The 17,555-nt window shown below is 45.5% G+C and overlaps 1 protein-coding gene across 1 annotated transcript in view; it reads left to right on the top strand.

Annotated features, from left to right (window-relative positions):
• Positions 1-573: 573 nt before the first annotated feature.
• Positions 574-17,555, top strand: part of SLC39A1 (solute carrier family 39 member 1) — a 47,260-nt gene continuing 30,278 nt past the window's right edge. Inside the window, exons 1-3 of the mRNA XM_078670843.1 lie at positions 574-676; positions 13,506-13,806; positions 15,524-15,654. Of these exons, the coding sequence (XP_078526969.1) occupies positions 13,611-13,806; positions 15,524-15,654 (327 nt within the window). The 5' untranslated portion in view covers positions 574-676; positions 13,506-13,610. The remainder of the gene's footprint in view (positions 677-13,505; positions 13,807-15,523; positions 15,655-17,555) is intronic.

Below are 17,555 nucleotides of genomic sequence, written 5' to 3'. Positions count from 1 at the left end.
TGCTTCATAGCACTTTGAAAAATGTATTATTGTGCATTTTGCAAAACTCAAACATGGTTACCATCGACTTGATGTCAATGGTAATAGCATTTTCCTAAATGCACAGTTTGCATTTAGAAAATGCTTATTACATGAGCTAAAGAAAGCGCAATTTGGGATTCCCTATTTGTAGTCGCTATTTTAGGTTATTGCAATTTTTGGAATTACATAAAATGGCAACAACAAAGCCTTTCGTACATCATGAATGACATGTGGCCTTAGTGCCGTACCAAGTGTCTCCCCGCGCCCTAGATTGCGACAGTTTCCAGATCTGTCCTATTACTTACCGGCGCCTCTAGTACGTGCCTGCAGGCTACCTCCAGCATGAAACAGGCACTAGAGGCCTCGAGGGAACCTATCTTATAAACTGAGCAATCACTTCCGGATCACGTGACAGTCAAGTCTCTTCCATACGGATGGACCGCCTTTAATAGGCGGGTCTCCCCTTTTACTAGCCAATGGGAGGCCGCGCAATTACCCGGCAGCGCCTAACACCGCCCCTAGTGGTGTCACTTATTTGTAAACTAACTTTCTGATTGGATTTCTTGCCGTTCGATCAGAATCATTCTCTTAAGTCGCAGTATGCGGAGCACAACAAGGCAGAAAGTGTTTGGGTTTCCTCCACGAGTGATGGCAGGTAAGTCTCGCTTTTTTCGGGGAAGCCTCAGTTGAACAGTGTGTCATTTCCGGTGGTGCCTCGGCCTGTCCATCTGTGCCCTCTCGGCGGTGTGTGTGTTTTAAGCCCACGTAACCCTGTGGCTGAACTTCTGGGAGGAAGGCTCGGGACACTCAGGGTGCCGGACATTAAGTTGGGAGCGGACTCTTCTCTGTAAGTCTGGGAGTTGTAAGAGTCCATCTGGGTTCAAATAATCGACGGAACAAAAGCGCAAAAAAGGAGAAGTTACAACAGGGCGGGGGTACGTAAAGTTTTAATTTCGAGCAAAAATAGTAATTTGTGTGGTTGATTTAAAAAAAAAAAAAAAAAAAAGAAAAGCAGACGTGGGCTTAATGTAAATATTAGCATTGTCTCTGGAGCTGGCCTCCCTAAGAGGACAATGTGTGTGCCATGTTTGCTAACATTTAGGAGCAGTGAAAGGGGCATTTAGGAAAAGATGATGGGGGAATTAAGTTCCCGATTGACTTGCGTGAAGGTGAAAGTTTCCTATTAGAAAATGAATGTCGAAATAGACATTTTGCATAAAAAGTAATGACGTTATTGCCAAATCAGAAGTGTTAGTATGTATGATACATATTATTGTGCACTGTTTCTGTCCAGTGCTTTAAAGTAATAGTTTTGTTAAAGCTTGGGGAAATTCGGTTTACAAAAACGACCTGAAAAGTACCTTAAGACGTCACTAAATAATCAAGAAATGTTCCTACATATGCACACCATGATCGCTTTAGAGCTGTATTCACATCTTTTTTTATCTTTCACAAATTAATGTTAGGACATTTTGGGATAGCAGAAGGATGTTTTACTTTCTGTTTCTATGAATTCGCAGTGTTATTTAATATAAGGAGTTTGAACTACTTGCAGAGAAAAACTGGGATTAAAGCGACCGTTTTGAAGATTTTCCATTTTTCTTCCATGCATCTCGAAATATCTTTTTTCATATCTCTGTGCATGAAGTGTACTAATATTCACACTGAGGAGCAGAAACTAACTTTTTATGCCTAAGTCTGAAGTGTACCACGTTTTTTTGATGTTGTTTACCAATATACACACCGATAGGCTGCTATTTTGAACATTGTTGTACAATGGCTAATACATGTATGCTGTTTGTGTTACTAGAAATGATCCAGTGGGGGCTTGTGTTTTTATTTGTATTTCTTTTTTAGTTTGCTAATGTTACAAGCACCCCGAGCACGTTATTAACTCATTATCACAGTCAGTACAGGATTCAGGCCAGCAGAGGAAAACATTGCTTGATAAGAATGACCCTTATACAGTATTATTGTCTTAAAGCCACAACCTCTTATTTGTGCTCACCGTAGTGTGGCCATACAGCTGCAGTTCTTAGTTGAAGGCAAAACAATGACAAATACATTTCACAGTTTAAAAAAAGAAAAGAATTGAAACGGAACGTAAATGTATTTGATTAATATATGGAAGACTAGAAATGTTCCAAGCTCGTCCCTTACTTGTTTGTATGATAGAAGAAGCAAAAGAAAACAAAATGTTTCAAACACAACCTTCTGTATAGTAAAGCACCTTTTGAGTTCTTCATTACATTGACGGTATTATAGGTTTGGTGTTTGTCGTCCTGATGTGTGAAAGAAAATTATGCGTGTTGGAGAGGTACATCAGTGCCAGGATTTCTAATAAAGGACTGGTGAAGATAAGTGAGGCTCCTGTATCCACCATGCTAATGTAGAAAGCTATTATTACCAAGGGAACTTGCTGCTGAAAATTAGCAACCTACAAGCGTACCAGTTTTTCCTTAGGTAATATATTCTAGAAGTTCTGAATGGTTTGGCATTTATCGCACAAGCTAATGCTAGCCCAGTGACGACCCCCTTAACCTGCTTCCTTTGCTTCTCAGTGGTTTTGCTTGTTCTGCTCCCCAACGACCAGGAAACCAGCTTGCTGAAGGTGCAACTCTCCTTCCTAAATTCTGCTTCCTGATCGCAGTCCTTGACTTCCATCTCTCCACCCGCCCCTTTCCTGCCTTCATTTTTGCTAGTGTGTATTACTGCTGAGTGTCATATAGGGTCAGTGACCATGCTATTTTTTATATGTATGGTCCCCTTTTTTTCAGTTGTGCTCCTGACCCTGTCCCACAAAATTGTGTCAATGCTTTAGTGTTTTTTTTTTCTCTACCCTGCTCACAGGTCATCCCTTCACACCGCCGTCCCCATTTTGTATTGGCAGTCACAGGTTGTTTTTGTACTCTTCCCCATGTTGTCTTCTGACTACTATCTCAAGAACTCCCACACACATGCTGGCGGACTGTGGGTAGTAGTGCCTGCCTCTTTCAGAACCACACAAGCCTTTTGTGTTGCATTGGTGGTTGTGGGTTGTTGATTTGTTTTTGTTACTTTTTTTTGACTGGGTATGAACAAAGTATGCACCACAGCACTGGGACACCATAACTCAAATTGACCTGCTGCTATCATACACTGAGTTCTTCTAGCAGTGGAACTGCTCCCCTTTTACAGGGTGCATACTTGGTTCAGTTGAATTGACCTGCCCCTTGGTGCTCCTATACACTGCGGTTTTCCAATACTGTAGCAACTCCCTATTTAAGGGGTACATATTTGGTTCAGTCAAATAGACCTGCCATTTGGTGCTGTTATGCACCAAGGCCATATTGCACTAGAACCTTTTTCATATCTATGCCATACTCTTGCATGACCCATCATATATACAGTGCAATCGTAGAAGATGCCACCTTGTACAGTTTCTTGATATCAATAAGAACCTGTCACTCACCTGGCGAAGGATGTCCTCAGTCATGGCTTCGCATGACTTAATGCAACAAACCACTCATAGCTTAGGGGTAAGCAGGGTATGAAACTACGCAAGAGTTACACTTGGTCAGTCTGGATATTTGGAAGGTGAGCCCATCTGGGGTACAGGTTCGTCCCGTAATGTTTAATGCTCTGACATTAGAGGCTCGCCGACAAGATACCAGACATAACATAACAACGTAGCCAGTTTTGCCAATATCTCCTTCCTGGCGGGATTTCAATTAGAAGCCAGGTCAAAAACAAGTTCAAAACCTTATTGACATCCCAAAAAACGGAATACCTTGGTTCCAGGGTAGGGACAACTGGATTCCTCTGACCAATTTCCGGACCAGGAGATGTTAACCTATTAGGTGGCCACAATGTGGGTGTGGCCCGCCGATACCGCCAAACGGAAAGTATTGACTGACCTGGAAGCCAAGCCTTCTGTGGCAAGAGAAGCTGGAGGGTTCAGGATATGGACAGCATCTATCTCCATGGGACCAAGCATCTCTGCTGACACCAAGCCATCCAGCGAGAGGTGTGGCGCCGTGGCCAGGGCGACTGACGCTGGAATCTGGGGATCACGGTTCGATCCCCGGCTCCGGCGGCAGGTTAGCCCAGCACCATGTGACTCTGGGCAATAGCTTGCTTAATCTTCCTGACGGCCCCCAGCACCTAGAGACCCTTACGGTGATTGTTCGCGCTTTACAAATGTGGAATGTGTGGAGACCAGGCCAGTCGTTATTGTGTTAGCATCCCAGGCTCTGGAGAGGAGGTCCGCAGAATCTCGTGAACAACCTGGGACTTGCCATCGTGTGCTGTTATCCTCCATGCCATAAGTTGTGAAGTATCCTGCAGAAGCAGATGGTGGGATTCCTGGAGGGATCCCCTGAGGAGACACTGAAACCGGTAGACAGATTGGAAAATCCCAAGAAAGTTCCATCAGAACCTGAAACCAAACTTAAGTCCTCCAAATCAGGGTCACCAACAGCAGCTCCTCTCGTTGTCTCTGAATTTGGGTAGCCAGTCTCATTATCACAGAGAAGGTGGGAAACACAATACGTGCCTCTGCTGTCCATTCCTGCTGAAAAGCATCTGTCGCCACTGCAGTGGGGTGTGGTCTCCAGCTGAAGTACCAGGGAAGTTGGTGGTCCAGGCGACAGGCAAAAAGATCCACCTTAAACTGTGCCTACTGGTCGATATGGCTTGGAACACAGCCGGATCTAATTTCCAAAGGCTCACATCTCTCAGGTCGCGTGACTGCTTATCCGCCACTTGGTTGGCCAGGAGAGGTTCCGCTACCACAGAGATGTGGTTCTTGAGGCAGTAGTCTCAGAAGTTCTGATTCAGATCCAAGCTTGCCTTGGATTTCGTTCCGCCCAGATGATTGATGTACTGGACCGTCACCACATTGTCCAATTTTAAGAGGGCACACAGCACGCCTTTGCCTTAGTCCAACATCACACCACGAAGAAGCCAGCCACCAGCTCAAGGCAATTGATGTATAAGGATTATTCAGAGGCGAACCATCTGCCTCCGATGGCAAAATCCCCACATTGTGCCCCCAGCCCTTGCCACTGGTGTCCGCTTCTATCACTAAATTCAGTTGTGAACCAAAAATAGCCCATCCTTTTCAGGATTCCATATGGGTGAGCCACCAGTGAAGCTTGCCTTTGGTGTCGTTTTACAGAGGAACCTGCTGAGGGTATGTGAGACTCTTGCGGAGGTGAGAAGCCTTCAGGTGTTGGAGGGCCCTTAATGCAAAGGTCCTGGAAATATGGCCTGTATCCAGGAAGAGAGGAGTCCCACTATCCTCGCAATTTGTCAGAGAGATGTGACTGGCTTGGCTAGAGTCCTGCAAATCTCGTGGTGGATTTTGGTGATTTTCCTGGAGGGAAGGATTAGTGTAGTCTTGCCCAAGAATGTGAGGGGCTGTGTCGGGATGAGGATGAATTTGGCCCCATTGATAATTTACCCCAGGGGCTGGAGATGGTTGACTGTTCTCCGCAGATGAACCAACAGAGTCCTCGGTCATTGGTCCATGAAGAGAATGCTGTCCAAATATACAATCCTGTGGATACCCCCGGGCCCAAGGTGTTCCACCGCCGGTTTCAGAACCTTAGTGAAGAACCAAGGGGCAGAGGAGAGGCTGAAAGGGAAGGTCATGAACTGGAAGGTCTGGAGTCTCCATTGTAACTCCAAGAACTGACGATGAAGCTGGTATATCAGGATGGTCAAGCAGGCGTCCTTGAGAACCAGACGCACCAGCCAATCGTTGAGTCTCAGAAGGTCCCAGAGGAGATGAATCCCCTACATTTAAAAGTGATTGAAGACCAACCGTACGTTGAATTTCTGTAGGTTGATTACAGGACGTGGACCCCAGTCAGCTTGGTCACCAGGAAAAGGTTGCTGAGGAAGCCAGTGGGATGGACAGTCAATGGAGTGATAGCCCTTTGGAGGGTAAGTCTGTGACCTCCAGGTTGATAAGAGCGGCGTTCGCGTTGGAGAAGAATAGGGTTCGGGTAGGGATGAAAGGGGGAGCCGTAGAGCCCTGAATTGTTTGGAGGACCCACAGATCCGAAGTCACCACCCTCCAGTTGTGAACAAAGTGTGCTAGTCTTCCCTCCCCCCCCCCCCCCCAGCTTGTTGTGAGAATGAAGATATACACTCACCATGGGTGAGGGTGGTGTTGCCACCATCTCTTGATCTGCCTCTGGATCCACGGTGACAAGGATAGCCTCTGGTGGGGTAGAAGCCCCGGAACCTGAATGCATCTTGCCCATGGCCCGTTTTGAGCCATGACCCCTCCTAAAGCAGGGGTCTTCAAATTGTGGAGCGCGCCTCCCTGGGGGTCTGGGACAGCATTCCCAGGGGGCACAAATGCCTGGGTAAATGAGTGTAAATGAAGATCGCCTGTAAGTGTAGACTTCTTTATTTGGCGCATTTCCAGGCCGTTTTCATTTACAAACAGGCTTGAAGTGTAAAGTATAAAAACCGTGCTATGGGGGCTGGGGGTCAGTGATTGTGATGACTGGGTCAAAGAGGTGGCTAAGAAGAACAAACTATTCTGTAAGGATTTTATTGTATATGCAGTTATGAAGGCAAAAAAGTAACCCACACACAAAGAAATAACAAGCATTTACAATGCAATAGGGCTCGCAGCATTAAAGTTTGAGTTATTGGCATTGTGTATGACAATGCGTTGCATAAATTTTCCGAAAACTCTGAATTGGTGTATAAAGATGATTTGCAAACTGTCATATGTTGAGTGAGGGTGCGAGAGGGTGTGAGGGTGTGAGGGTGTAGGGGTGTGAGGGTGAGGGGGTGTGTGAGGGGGTGTGTGAGGGTGAGGGCGTGTGAGGGTGTAAGGGTGAGTGACGGTGTGTAAGTTTGAGAGGGGGTGAGGGTGTTTGAGGGTGAGGAGGTGTGAGGGTGAAGAGTGAAGCATTGTGCAGCGTGCACATAGTAAGGGTGATGCAGTACCCCCAAAATAAACATGCTGGAATTCAGGAAATAAATGAGCAATAAAATGCTTTTACAATTTTTTTTATCTTGTCACATTTGATGCGCTTTAAAAGATGGTCAAATGTCAGGCTTTTTTGGAAAGTTGGTACTTGTTGTTTTAACGTGGAGTGTCGAGTTTACTTTTCTTTCTCCGAATGTAAAGATAGAGGATTTTGTAAAGCAAACTGACAGTGGCCCGCTCAATTCAGAGCGCGCGGCCAGCTCCTGTCCCCTCTCCTGGAAAGCAGACTCGCTCACAATAGGGTCTCTGGCGAGACCGCGCTTCGGCTCCAGCCCTCAACCCCTACCCATGCACCCTGTGTACATTTGTTTCATTTTTTATGTCCAGTGGAGGAAGAACTAACCTACAAAATTCCCCTTGCAGGGCAATGATGACGTCAGGAGCAGGCTGGGCAGAATGAGTGCTCCTCCAAAGTGCACCCTTCCAGACTACCTGCTGGAGATGTTTTTTGTGGAAAGCTACTTTATTGCGCCCGGGCAGGCTGTCTTCAGGGGGTCTCATGCTGCTTGGGTTTGGAACTCCCTGCCTTCCAAAATGTACCAAAACTTCACTTAGGTGCGTTTTTGTTCCCAAACCCTCCGTTATCCTGCTCCTTTAGAAGCACCTAGAAACTAGTTTTCTTACCCAACAGTGCTCACTCTCAAAAACATAATGGTAGCTATTTATTTATTTATTTTTATAACTGAGGGTGACCTTTTATATTTCAAGAACATCACTACATATTAGATAACAGACCAAGCCTTTAAAAAGTATCCAGCGTTCTATCAAAGAGGAGGGAACACAGTATAGCAGGTTTAAAAAAAAAAAAAACTAAATTAGAAAGTGCCAAATATTATTGCACCAAGTACCTTTTCATTACAACTCTCTGCTAATATGAAGATGCGCTGCTTTCTAAGGTGCTTTTGCTAAGATGTGAAGCACACCGAAGAGTGAGCACCAGAGTCCGGTGATTTAACTGAAAGTAAGGGGGGGGCTACTATATACATGAGCTGTAAGGCCAGGATGTAAATGTTAGACAGCCTCTCCTCAAAGACAACCCCCCTCACCCCCAGGAGGCTGTGGTGATAGCAGCTGCTTTCTGTAGAGATTCCCTCCACAAAGTATAGTGCAGAAAAATGTAGGAATGTATTCTTGGGTTGGTAGACGGAAACCGAAAGAACAAGATCAGACATGCAATATAATTTGAGAAACTCCTTTCAATAAAGTGTTTCGGGGTTTTCTAAAGAATTAACAGCTAGGTTTCTGCAGTGTTTAACTTTAAATCATATTTTTGAGCTTCTAAAAATTGTTTTGGCTTTTTGATATTCGTGTGCACCGAGATTCTGGTGGTACAGGCACGTGTAAGTGCCGTCTGCGGTAATGGATTTTGAAACCTTCATTTCCATAGATATTAGTCTTGAGGGCAGAGGAAAACCCGCTTTCCATGCAAACATTTGAGCAGACAGTCCCCGCCGAGAGCTCCAGCTGAGTGCAAGCCAAAAGGCTACTTAATTTTGAAAGTGACTAACCACACAGAGCAGATTTGCAGACTGAATATTTTTTAGGGCTACTTTGGCACAGAAAATATATAATTGGCTCCACATCTGAATATATTCTGTAATGTCCCCGCCAAATTAGCGGTGGTACACGTAAATCACACGCGGATAAAAGGGTGGCCATCCCCAACCCTCTGATGTCAATAACAGCAGAGTGACAGCCACCACTGGACTCTGGAGACGTCTATTTAGAATAGAGATTGAGCCAGAGATGCAAGCACCCCAGGAGCAGCTGCCCGACACCCCCTGAGTTGCTTCGGTCACTCGCGAGCATCCTCGTTAACAGCAAGGGACCAGGCATGGCAGACAGGCTCATTTGGTGGAGCGCGTTATGATGAAAAGGTATCGCCGTGGAAGCCAAGAACCCAGAACATTACAAATGGCTAAAACTAAAGAGAAACACGCAAATTCTACCAATTCCCGAAAGAAAGGAAAAATAGCTGTGCGTAAACCGGTGGAGACCAGGTGTTTGCATGCGCGCTCGCCGGGTCAAGTCCAACAACAAAAGGGAAAGCCAAAGGTTACAACGGCGACGGAAGGAATAAAAAAAACACAACGTGTAACAGCCACTCAGCCATAATCTGGGCGCAGCGATGCTGGTCCACGATCCTCAGCAGGTAGACTTCTTGCTCCGGTTCCCGCCTCTCGTAGTAGTAGAGCCCCGACATGGCTCCAGATCCCCCGTTTGACACTGATCCAGTGGTTCCGACAAGGAACAGCATTATATGCGGCATAAGGCGTAAGAAGTAAGCAAAAACGAAAGCGTGGCCAAAAACGAAACTTGCCGTGGGGCGGGACTTCCGTCTTCGGAAGCCCGCGCCCACGGAGTGGCTCGCCAGAAAAGCAGTGCTGGTGACGCGGGGCTCCCATGCCCGAGGGAGAGCCCAGCGGAGGATGCATTAGTCCGGAGTGGCGGTAAGTGGGGCTTGGGGGGAGGGGGGTGCGCGTGTGTGTATGGTGCGCTGGTGTGTGTGTATGTGTGCGACGGCGGGGGGTGTCTGTATGCGTTGGTGCGTGTGCTTGTGTGTAGGTGCGTTCGTGTGTGTGCGCATGCGTGCAGGGGGAGGTGTGGCTCAGCTTTCCAGGAGAGGAGACAGGAGCTGGGCACAGCGAGCGCGTTCACGTGCGCGTGGCCCGCTCAATTCCGAGCGCGCGGCCAGCTCCTGTCCCCTCTCCTGGAAAGCAGACACGCTGACAATAGGGTCTCTGGCGAGACCGCGCTTCGCGCGGCTAACGCCACGAGCCCTAGAAAATGAATGCAAGTTAAACTTCCTGTTATTCTGGGCAAATCACTTAATTTCCTGTGCCTCCAAATGAATGTGACCTTGTGTAATGTAATTGGTGCTCATGTAAAGTGCTGTGATATCTCGGGTCAAATTTGCACTATATAAAACTACCCCAAAAAATAATCTTTTTGTGCCAAATAAGATATCTCAATTGGTTAATGTGATCACTGGTGAGTGTGTCTCTGCCTGTCTGTCAATCACATCAGGCAGGCTCAGAATTGTACCCCAGTTGGCGCAGTGTGGAATATTGACTTATTTATTTCTAGTGTTATGAAGTCCCAGCCTGTGACAGAAAGCACTTTGAATATGTTAGTCATTATTAATTAGTAATGGCAGAGGAGAAACATAAAAGGAAAAAAGATCCACGGGTTGTGTCAAAGATATGACCCAGAAGAGGGGCACTATGTGGGGGGGGGGGGGGGTCGTTTTTTCATTTACAAATTAACAGAGACAACGTCCTCCGAGAGATGCCCCCTAGGAAGGGTGTGGTATATTGGGGCTATTTTTTTTTTAAAGGGGCCATTACAATTATTAGTGTAACATGTACTGATTGATTAATGTATATCTGTGACCAGTGTTTTAGCCACGAAAATAAAACCCTCTCTCTCTTGCTCCCTCTCTTCTTCTCTCTTTCCCTCATTTCTCTCTCTCTCCCTCCCTTCTTCTTTCTCTCTCCCTCCCTCCTTCTTTCTCTCTTGCTCCCTCTCTCTATTGCTCTCCCCCTCCTTCTTTCTCACACTTTCTCCTTCTTTCGCTCACTTTCTCATTCTTTCTCTCTCCCTCCTTCTCTCTCTCCCCCCCCTTCCGCTCCTTCTCTCTCTTTCCCCTCTCCCTCCTTCTCTCGCTCTCTCTCTGTCTCCCTCCTATTCCCGCGTAGCTCCTCCGCGGCTAATGGTTTGCATGAGTCAGGCTGTGCCCTAGCCCTTACCAGTAGTTGCAAGTTTGCCAGCGGTCTGAGTTACTGGCCGTGACGTCACGCGGCCTGCACTTGAACTGCTGATGCTAGACGCCGGGCTCGAGTTTCCTGGAAGCCGGTGAGCCCTTTCCTCATGAGGGGGCGCATTGTTGCCGATGGTCCCGTGACGCAGCGTGACCCCCAGGGTTTCGAGATCGGAGGCCTGATGCGTGCAGCTGTTCTGTTAACATGACCCATTTCTGAAGAATGCTTGCCTTGTGGATGCTGCGAATAGTGCCCGTGGAGGGAGCTTCTGTACGAGGGGACTTGCTCGCTCTGTGGGGCTTGTTGTCAGGGAGTGTGTGAAGAAGGTTGAGAGACCTATTGATACCTAGAAATGTACACAGTGCAAAAGCAGCTTGGTGGGCCAGTCCTCTCTGGCGAACTCAGATAATCCTGACTTTTTAGACGATACAGTGCTTCTTCTTTAATTTCTAGTGTAAGCACGGCGTGGAAGGATTTCCTAGACTAAACAACATTAATCCCAGTAACCAGTTAAGACTGGACTAACTTTAGTTCCCAGAGCAGCGAGCCGGGCATTAAGCGTTTCAAAGCCTCGTCAAGAGGGTAGTAAGCACTACATAAATAGAAATTATAATACAACATAAGTATGGTTAAAAAAACTCTGCAAACAAATTCCTGTTAGCTAAAAGGCAAGTGGTGGCTAAAGGTCCAAAAAGGGCCTGCGGCTACTTGGCAGCAGTGATGGTTTTTAGAAGTACTAGATTATTTATTTCTGGAGTTTTGTAAAGCGTTTTTATCAAATGGTCACTTCATTTTGTGTGTGTAAAGGAAGCTCGAACTAGCACCATACAAATGTGTGCGTGGAATTGTGTGGTGGCGCAGGCGTGTGCAATTGGACATGTTCTTGACTGGTAGCTCAACATTTGAACAGTGACAGCACAAAGGCCTGGGTTATAAAAGGCATGCTTGTGAACAAGATCTACAAAGACTAGGGGGTTATGTGTGTATTTTAAAGAGGTAGTAAGAGTTGTGGAACTTTTTAAAGTTTGGGATAGCCTACTGTTGTTAAATTACACCCAAAAACGTGATAATAATTATACGAGCAATCAAAGTTGTCAACCTGAGGCGAACCAAATGTGGGCCTGTTTCTACTTGTAGCCGCCTACTGTGCCAAGAATACAGCACCTCAGGTTGACGACTGGACTAATCAGATGGTGGCTATTTTCTCAAAGAATAATTGGTTGTCAGTTTTTTTGCAGAATGTATTTTAAGGGGTAAAAAGAGGAACTGTACAGCTAATCTGAGTTCCTCAAATCTGAATTGTCTCTTCTAAATTGTGGCCGGCAAGTAACTGCTCTTTCATGTTCTTTTCTCTTTCCTATTTGTCTCTCCTAGAGCCATCACTCTCCCCTCCTGTCCATTTTGTTCTACCAATCTCCTCCAGTCTCTGTTTCTTTGCCTTCCTTCTCTGTCCTCTCCTCCATCACTGACCATTGTGTTCATCAGCCTTCTCTCTGATCACCTTCCTTCCTCACCATAATCCTCCCTCAACAGCCTCATCCTTTGCCTCCACCCTTCTCTACGCCTCTTCTTCTACTTACCTCTTATCGCCCTCCTCTCAGTACTTCCCTCTCCATTGCCCTACTCCCATCGAACACTTTGCTCATCGTTATCCTGATCCATCATCCGACTTCCTCAGTCTCCTTTTTCATCCTCTTTCATCCATCTCTCAAAATATCTTTATCTTTTCTACTTAACACACTCCTCTCTAATCAACTGTCATTTTCTTCTTTTTCCTTCTACTCACTCTTTTACTCGTATGTCATCCATCTCGTTCCTTCTGCTACATGGTGTCTCTTTAGCAAGGTGTGATGGGAACTTGAGTTGGTCTCTTCATATAGCAGGAGGGTCACAGATACTTTCTAACATGCACGGTCACAGCCACCATCCTGACTGATGCTCCACCTGGAACAGGCACCTCTCGTGGCCGAGGGCATGGTTACTCATGAATGTTAAACAATTTATCTCAGAAAAGTGAGGCTGCAGGCACAGGTGAACCATTAAGAAAAAATACAAAAGCTGTTTTTCTGATTGTAAATGGGCTTTGTGAAGGCCATGAAGCTGCCTTTAAAGGGCCCAGGCCTCCATCTAAAACTGGGCCTGTACCCCTTTGTGGTTTTCACAGTCCTCTCTCCTCTTACTTACCGTACTTCCTTTGTCCCATTAGACTATCCTTTCCTAGTTTGCTGGTCACAGTCAAACATCACGAATGTAATCCTTTCTCAGACAGCCTCACAGGTTGCATTGAGGTAGAGGGGTTTCTAAGAGCAAGAAAGGGATTGGGGACTGGGAGACTCCCTAGTGTGTATGCTCTTTCAGATTGCTAAATACCTCATTCCAATTCCTAGACACCTCTCTCCTCCCACAGACCCCCCCTTCCATCCTGCAACCTGTTCACACCTTCCTACCACCACAGGTTCTTTCGCTCATCTTGTATCCTTTCGTCTCAGCAGACTTGTCCCTGTTTTTAGGCCCAGTTCTGACAGACCATCCCCTCACCACCTGTCTCCTACATACTACCCACCGTACACAGCCTGCTCTTTGTGCGGCTGCCCACAAAACCCTTCGCACCACCCTTTCCCTGCGCTCACACACCACTTACATGTTTCCAGTGTGAGAGCAGGCAGTATTTTCGGGTCTTCCTGTCACGATGACCGTGCCTGACGCTCCACTGTCCTGTTTCCTTGCAGGATGACGGTCCCTGGAGCCTGCAGCTTGCACACCCTGGCCATGCCGTAGCGGTGAAGGGGGCTCCACGTTCTGAGCAGTGACCGAAGAACCAACTCGGCCCAGAAATGTTCTCCGAGCCGCCAGCTCCATCAGCCAGCCCTGTACCCATGGAGTGGAACCCGGGGCTAGAGTCCAGGTCGCAGTCGGTCGAGGACCTGGAGGTGAAGCTGGGGGCACTTGTATCCCTGCTGCTGCTGACCATCCTGTGTGGCCTCGTCCCCCTCTGCGTCCTCCGGAGGCCCGGGTGCTCGTGCTCTGAAGGTAAGGTGGTCTGCAGGCCTTGAGTGGGTACAGAAGGGACGGGGAGACCCCTTGTCATGAGTGGCTGCATTAAACAAGCATTGACATGGTAGAAAGGGTGTTACAGCCGTCACTAAATCCCAAGTGGTTTGAGTATGATTAGGAGGCATGGGTTGCAGCTGTTGTTGGAGGTCTTTGGAGCATCTTTAGCAATTGCTTTATTGCAGCTCTAAAGGAAGGCATTTCACGTGAGCTGCACAGATAGATAAATAATGACTGCCATCACTGTGATCCTCTCCAGGAATCGTAGCGGAAGGATCCACCAGTAATTTGCAACGCCATTGGAGTTCAGGTTGAATTTCTACAGCAGTGATGGAAAAAGTCAATTTTTAAAGGAGTTTAGAAAGGAACCTCATGTGAGGGAGGCTGTGACTTTTGAGCAGCAGGTGAGGGCTTCAATATTGATGTTCTATCCACAAAGCAGTTATTTTTTTTCTTCATATGAGATGGTCTTCAGCGATCATTGGCGACTTGCCAGATCTTCAGGATTATGATTTTAAAGCGAGTCCATTTTGAATGCCTTACTCGGAGAGGTAGTCATGAAGGCTGCACCTTCATTATCAGATTGTATTTGAGATCTTATTTATTTATTTATTTATTTAGTGTATTTATTGAGCGCAGTCCTGTCACCCAGAGGGCATCCTGGCGCTAGCAGGCAGTGCTTTATAATCTTGATGAGTGCTCATGCATCACTATCTCTACTGACATTATATGACCTGCTTGCTTTAGGTAAGCTCCAGACTGTATCACAGTGCAAATTGCTTGACATTCAAGAAGTGTTGCGTGACATTGGCTGTCCTCAGCATTTTTGGTGAGGAATGGGGTGAGTCTGAGGTAACCGGTATATGATCAGTCGATTGCCTTTTAAGTTGTAGCGGGGGATAGCATGTGAGTTTGTTCATAGAGAAACAGATGAAATCCAGGATGTTCCTTTTTATATGTATAGACGGCATGACCAGCTACATGTTTTCGTCAGAGTCTCATAAGCGGTTGAAGGCATCTTTCACAGTTTGTGTTGATGCCTCACTTGGAGGGTTGAAGTTGCTGAGGAAGATGTTAGCATATATGGTGGAAGCTGCACTGACCTCTGACATCTCTGGTATGAGGGATGGGTTTTCTCTCCAAATAAATGGTGGATTAAAGTAAATGGAAAGGTGACAGTTTGCTTTGTTTTCAGCTTATTACAGCAAGTATGAACGACCGCGTTGTAATGAAATTTGTGAACAACACATTCGTTGTAAACAGCCATATTCTAGCCACGCCTCTAAACAGTACAACCAAAGGCGCCGGGACTTACTCCCATGCCCAAAGGGATTTTGAAAACGTGCAACAGAGTCCAGATTGCAGAAGTATTAAACACAAGCTGGAAATGTACTCTGTGTAAAGTTCCCAGCTCACTCTAGTGTCCTCCATGTGACAAAATCTCTTCAACACATCCATGCATGCCTATGCAAAGTAAGCCGATACCATGTAACTTACGGTGACAATGTGTGAGTTGACTGGTCAGAGCAGTCTTTGAGTGTGAGGTTCAGTTAGGGAACTAATGCATGAATTTGCTTTTAATTAGTGTTTTGCAGCCTATAGATGCCAGTGATATACTCCATGAAGAGTAAGTTATTAGAACCATCCCTCGAACATACTGTTTTGTTGCATCAGCTGTTGTGTGGTTTTGTTGCAGACCGTCGCAGAAAGATCATTAGCCTATTAAGCTGCTTTGCCGGTGGTGTGTTCCTTGCTACCTGCCTCCTGGACCTGCTGCCGGATTACTTGTCCAGTATCAACAATGCCTTGGATGCTCTCAATGTTACAGTGAGTGTTAATTGTTCACCAGTACTGCACCGTAAGGGCTGATGCGTAATGCAAGGGACCTCCACAGGCACTGAGATATGTGACTGGGGGGTTCCCATCCTTTGGGTGGGTGCTGGGCTCAGGTGTTCGTTCTTCACTGGGTGGTGGGGTGAGTGGTCTCATGCGATGCGTATACATTGTTCACCTATCAAATCAGTGCAAATCTACTTACTTCATATTTCACACATCTAACCTTGCCACCTGCTTACCTGTCTCAGAAAATTCTGTTTTATCTACTGGCTGTGAAATAAAAACTAATCTGGTTAATTGGACTTTTCACGCTGTGGTAGAGAATGGTTATCTGTTGAAGTCTCTTTAAATGGCCGAAGGTTCAGCAGACATCCTGTAGCTGAAATTAAATTAAATTAAGATTTATAAAGCGCCTTACGACCTGTAGTTGTCTAGGCACTGACTCCGAGTCAATCGGAAAGGGATGGAAGTGAAACCAGACATAACAAGTAGCCAAGAAGAACTAATTGAGATCTGTGCTAATTGTTAAACAGCCAAGTTTTAAGAGCTTTGCGAAGGGTAAGCAGGTGTTTTTTATGGTTTTTAGTTTGAGAGACATCAAGTTCCAAAGTTTGGCAGTGGCCACTGCAAAACTCTTGCCTCCTCAAGTGGTCCTCTTAATTTTAGGTACAACCAGATTAGCCTGGGAGGACGATCTTTAAAGTCTTGGAGTGGTGTACCATTGAAAGAGCCTTAAAAGCTGATGTTTTGTTATCCCTAGAAGCAGTCTGGCTGCTGCATTTTGGACCATGTGGAGCATATGCAGAGCATTCTTGTGGGAAGTCAGAAAAAAACCCATTACAATAGTCTATAGCGCTAATTAACTAATTTAAGCTTTTTCTTTTTTTACTTCCATTTTTTTTACATGATTTTTTTCTAACTATAGGGTCTCTTTTCCATAGTTCTGGTTTATTCTTTCATGATGGTTTAGGATTATGCCATCTTTTTCTTTCTTTACTCTTAGGGAAACATATTTGTCTATCCAATGTATTATTTGTTTTTTGATGTTCTTTTGTGTCCTCTGCTCTCTTTGTGGAAATGGGGGGGTTTGGAGGATCCTGGGAGCTTGACACCATCTTACCTCTGTAACATTACTTTGAAAAATAAATAATAAGTCAAATTTGAAAAGACCAGTGCAGTGATCACTGCCTTAAGAAGGACAAATGGATTTAAACATAAAACAAGCACTGGCGTTGCCAATAGGTTTCACATTTGGAAAGTTGGAGCTATTGGTTTTGTAAATGACATTTTATATTTATATATCGTTATTGGCATTGTCAATTACAATATATAAATATAAAATGTCATTTACAAAACCAATAGCTCCAACTTTCCAAATGCGAAACCTATTGGCAACGCCAGTGCTTGTTATCCATTCCCCTTCTACACTTTGGTGCAGCATAACAGAACCAGCAGCCAGAGTTAGTGGCACTTTTAACAATAATTTTAACATGTATTTTTGGCTTTGCAGCATTACTATTAGGTAATCACTTGTTGAGTTTGTAACAGTGTTTTTTTTGTATGCGTTTCATGATTTATCTGATGTCTTGTGCTTGATTAAAATGTTTTATTCAAAAACAGAGTTTTGTTTTAGATTGGTTTGTTAGCATGATTGCAGTTTGGCTAGAACATTCTAACATGAAAATAACATAATGTGAATCACTTTTGTTTTTGCTTGTTAGCTAATTTGTGTACATTGTAAGAAACATTGCCATACCATACAATAGGCATGCCATACTATGCAGCGAATGAATGAAAATGTGATTTCCTCGAGAGTTTAACTCTAGTCTAAATCGTCAAATCAGTGCCTTTAGAAATGTAAGTTTTGCAGTGCCAGGCTTCGAGATGGTGAA

This window comes from Lissotriton helveticus, chromosome 12 (assembly GCF_964261635.1).
Source record: "Lissotriton helveticus chromosome 12, aLisHel1.1, whole genome shotgun sequence".
Classification (NCBI taxonomy): domain Eukaryota; kingdom Metazoa; phylum Chordata; class Amphibia; order Caudata; family Salamandridae; genus Lissotriton; species Lissotriton helveticus.
The sequence above is the reverse complement of the archived record's forward strand: the minus strand, read 5'-3'. Positions and strand labels throughout refer to the sequence as shown.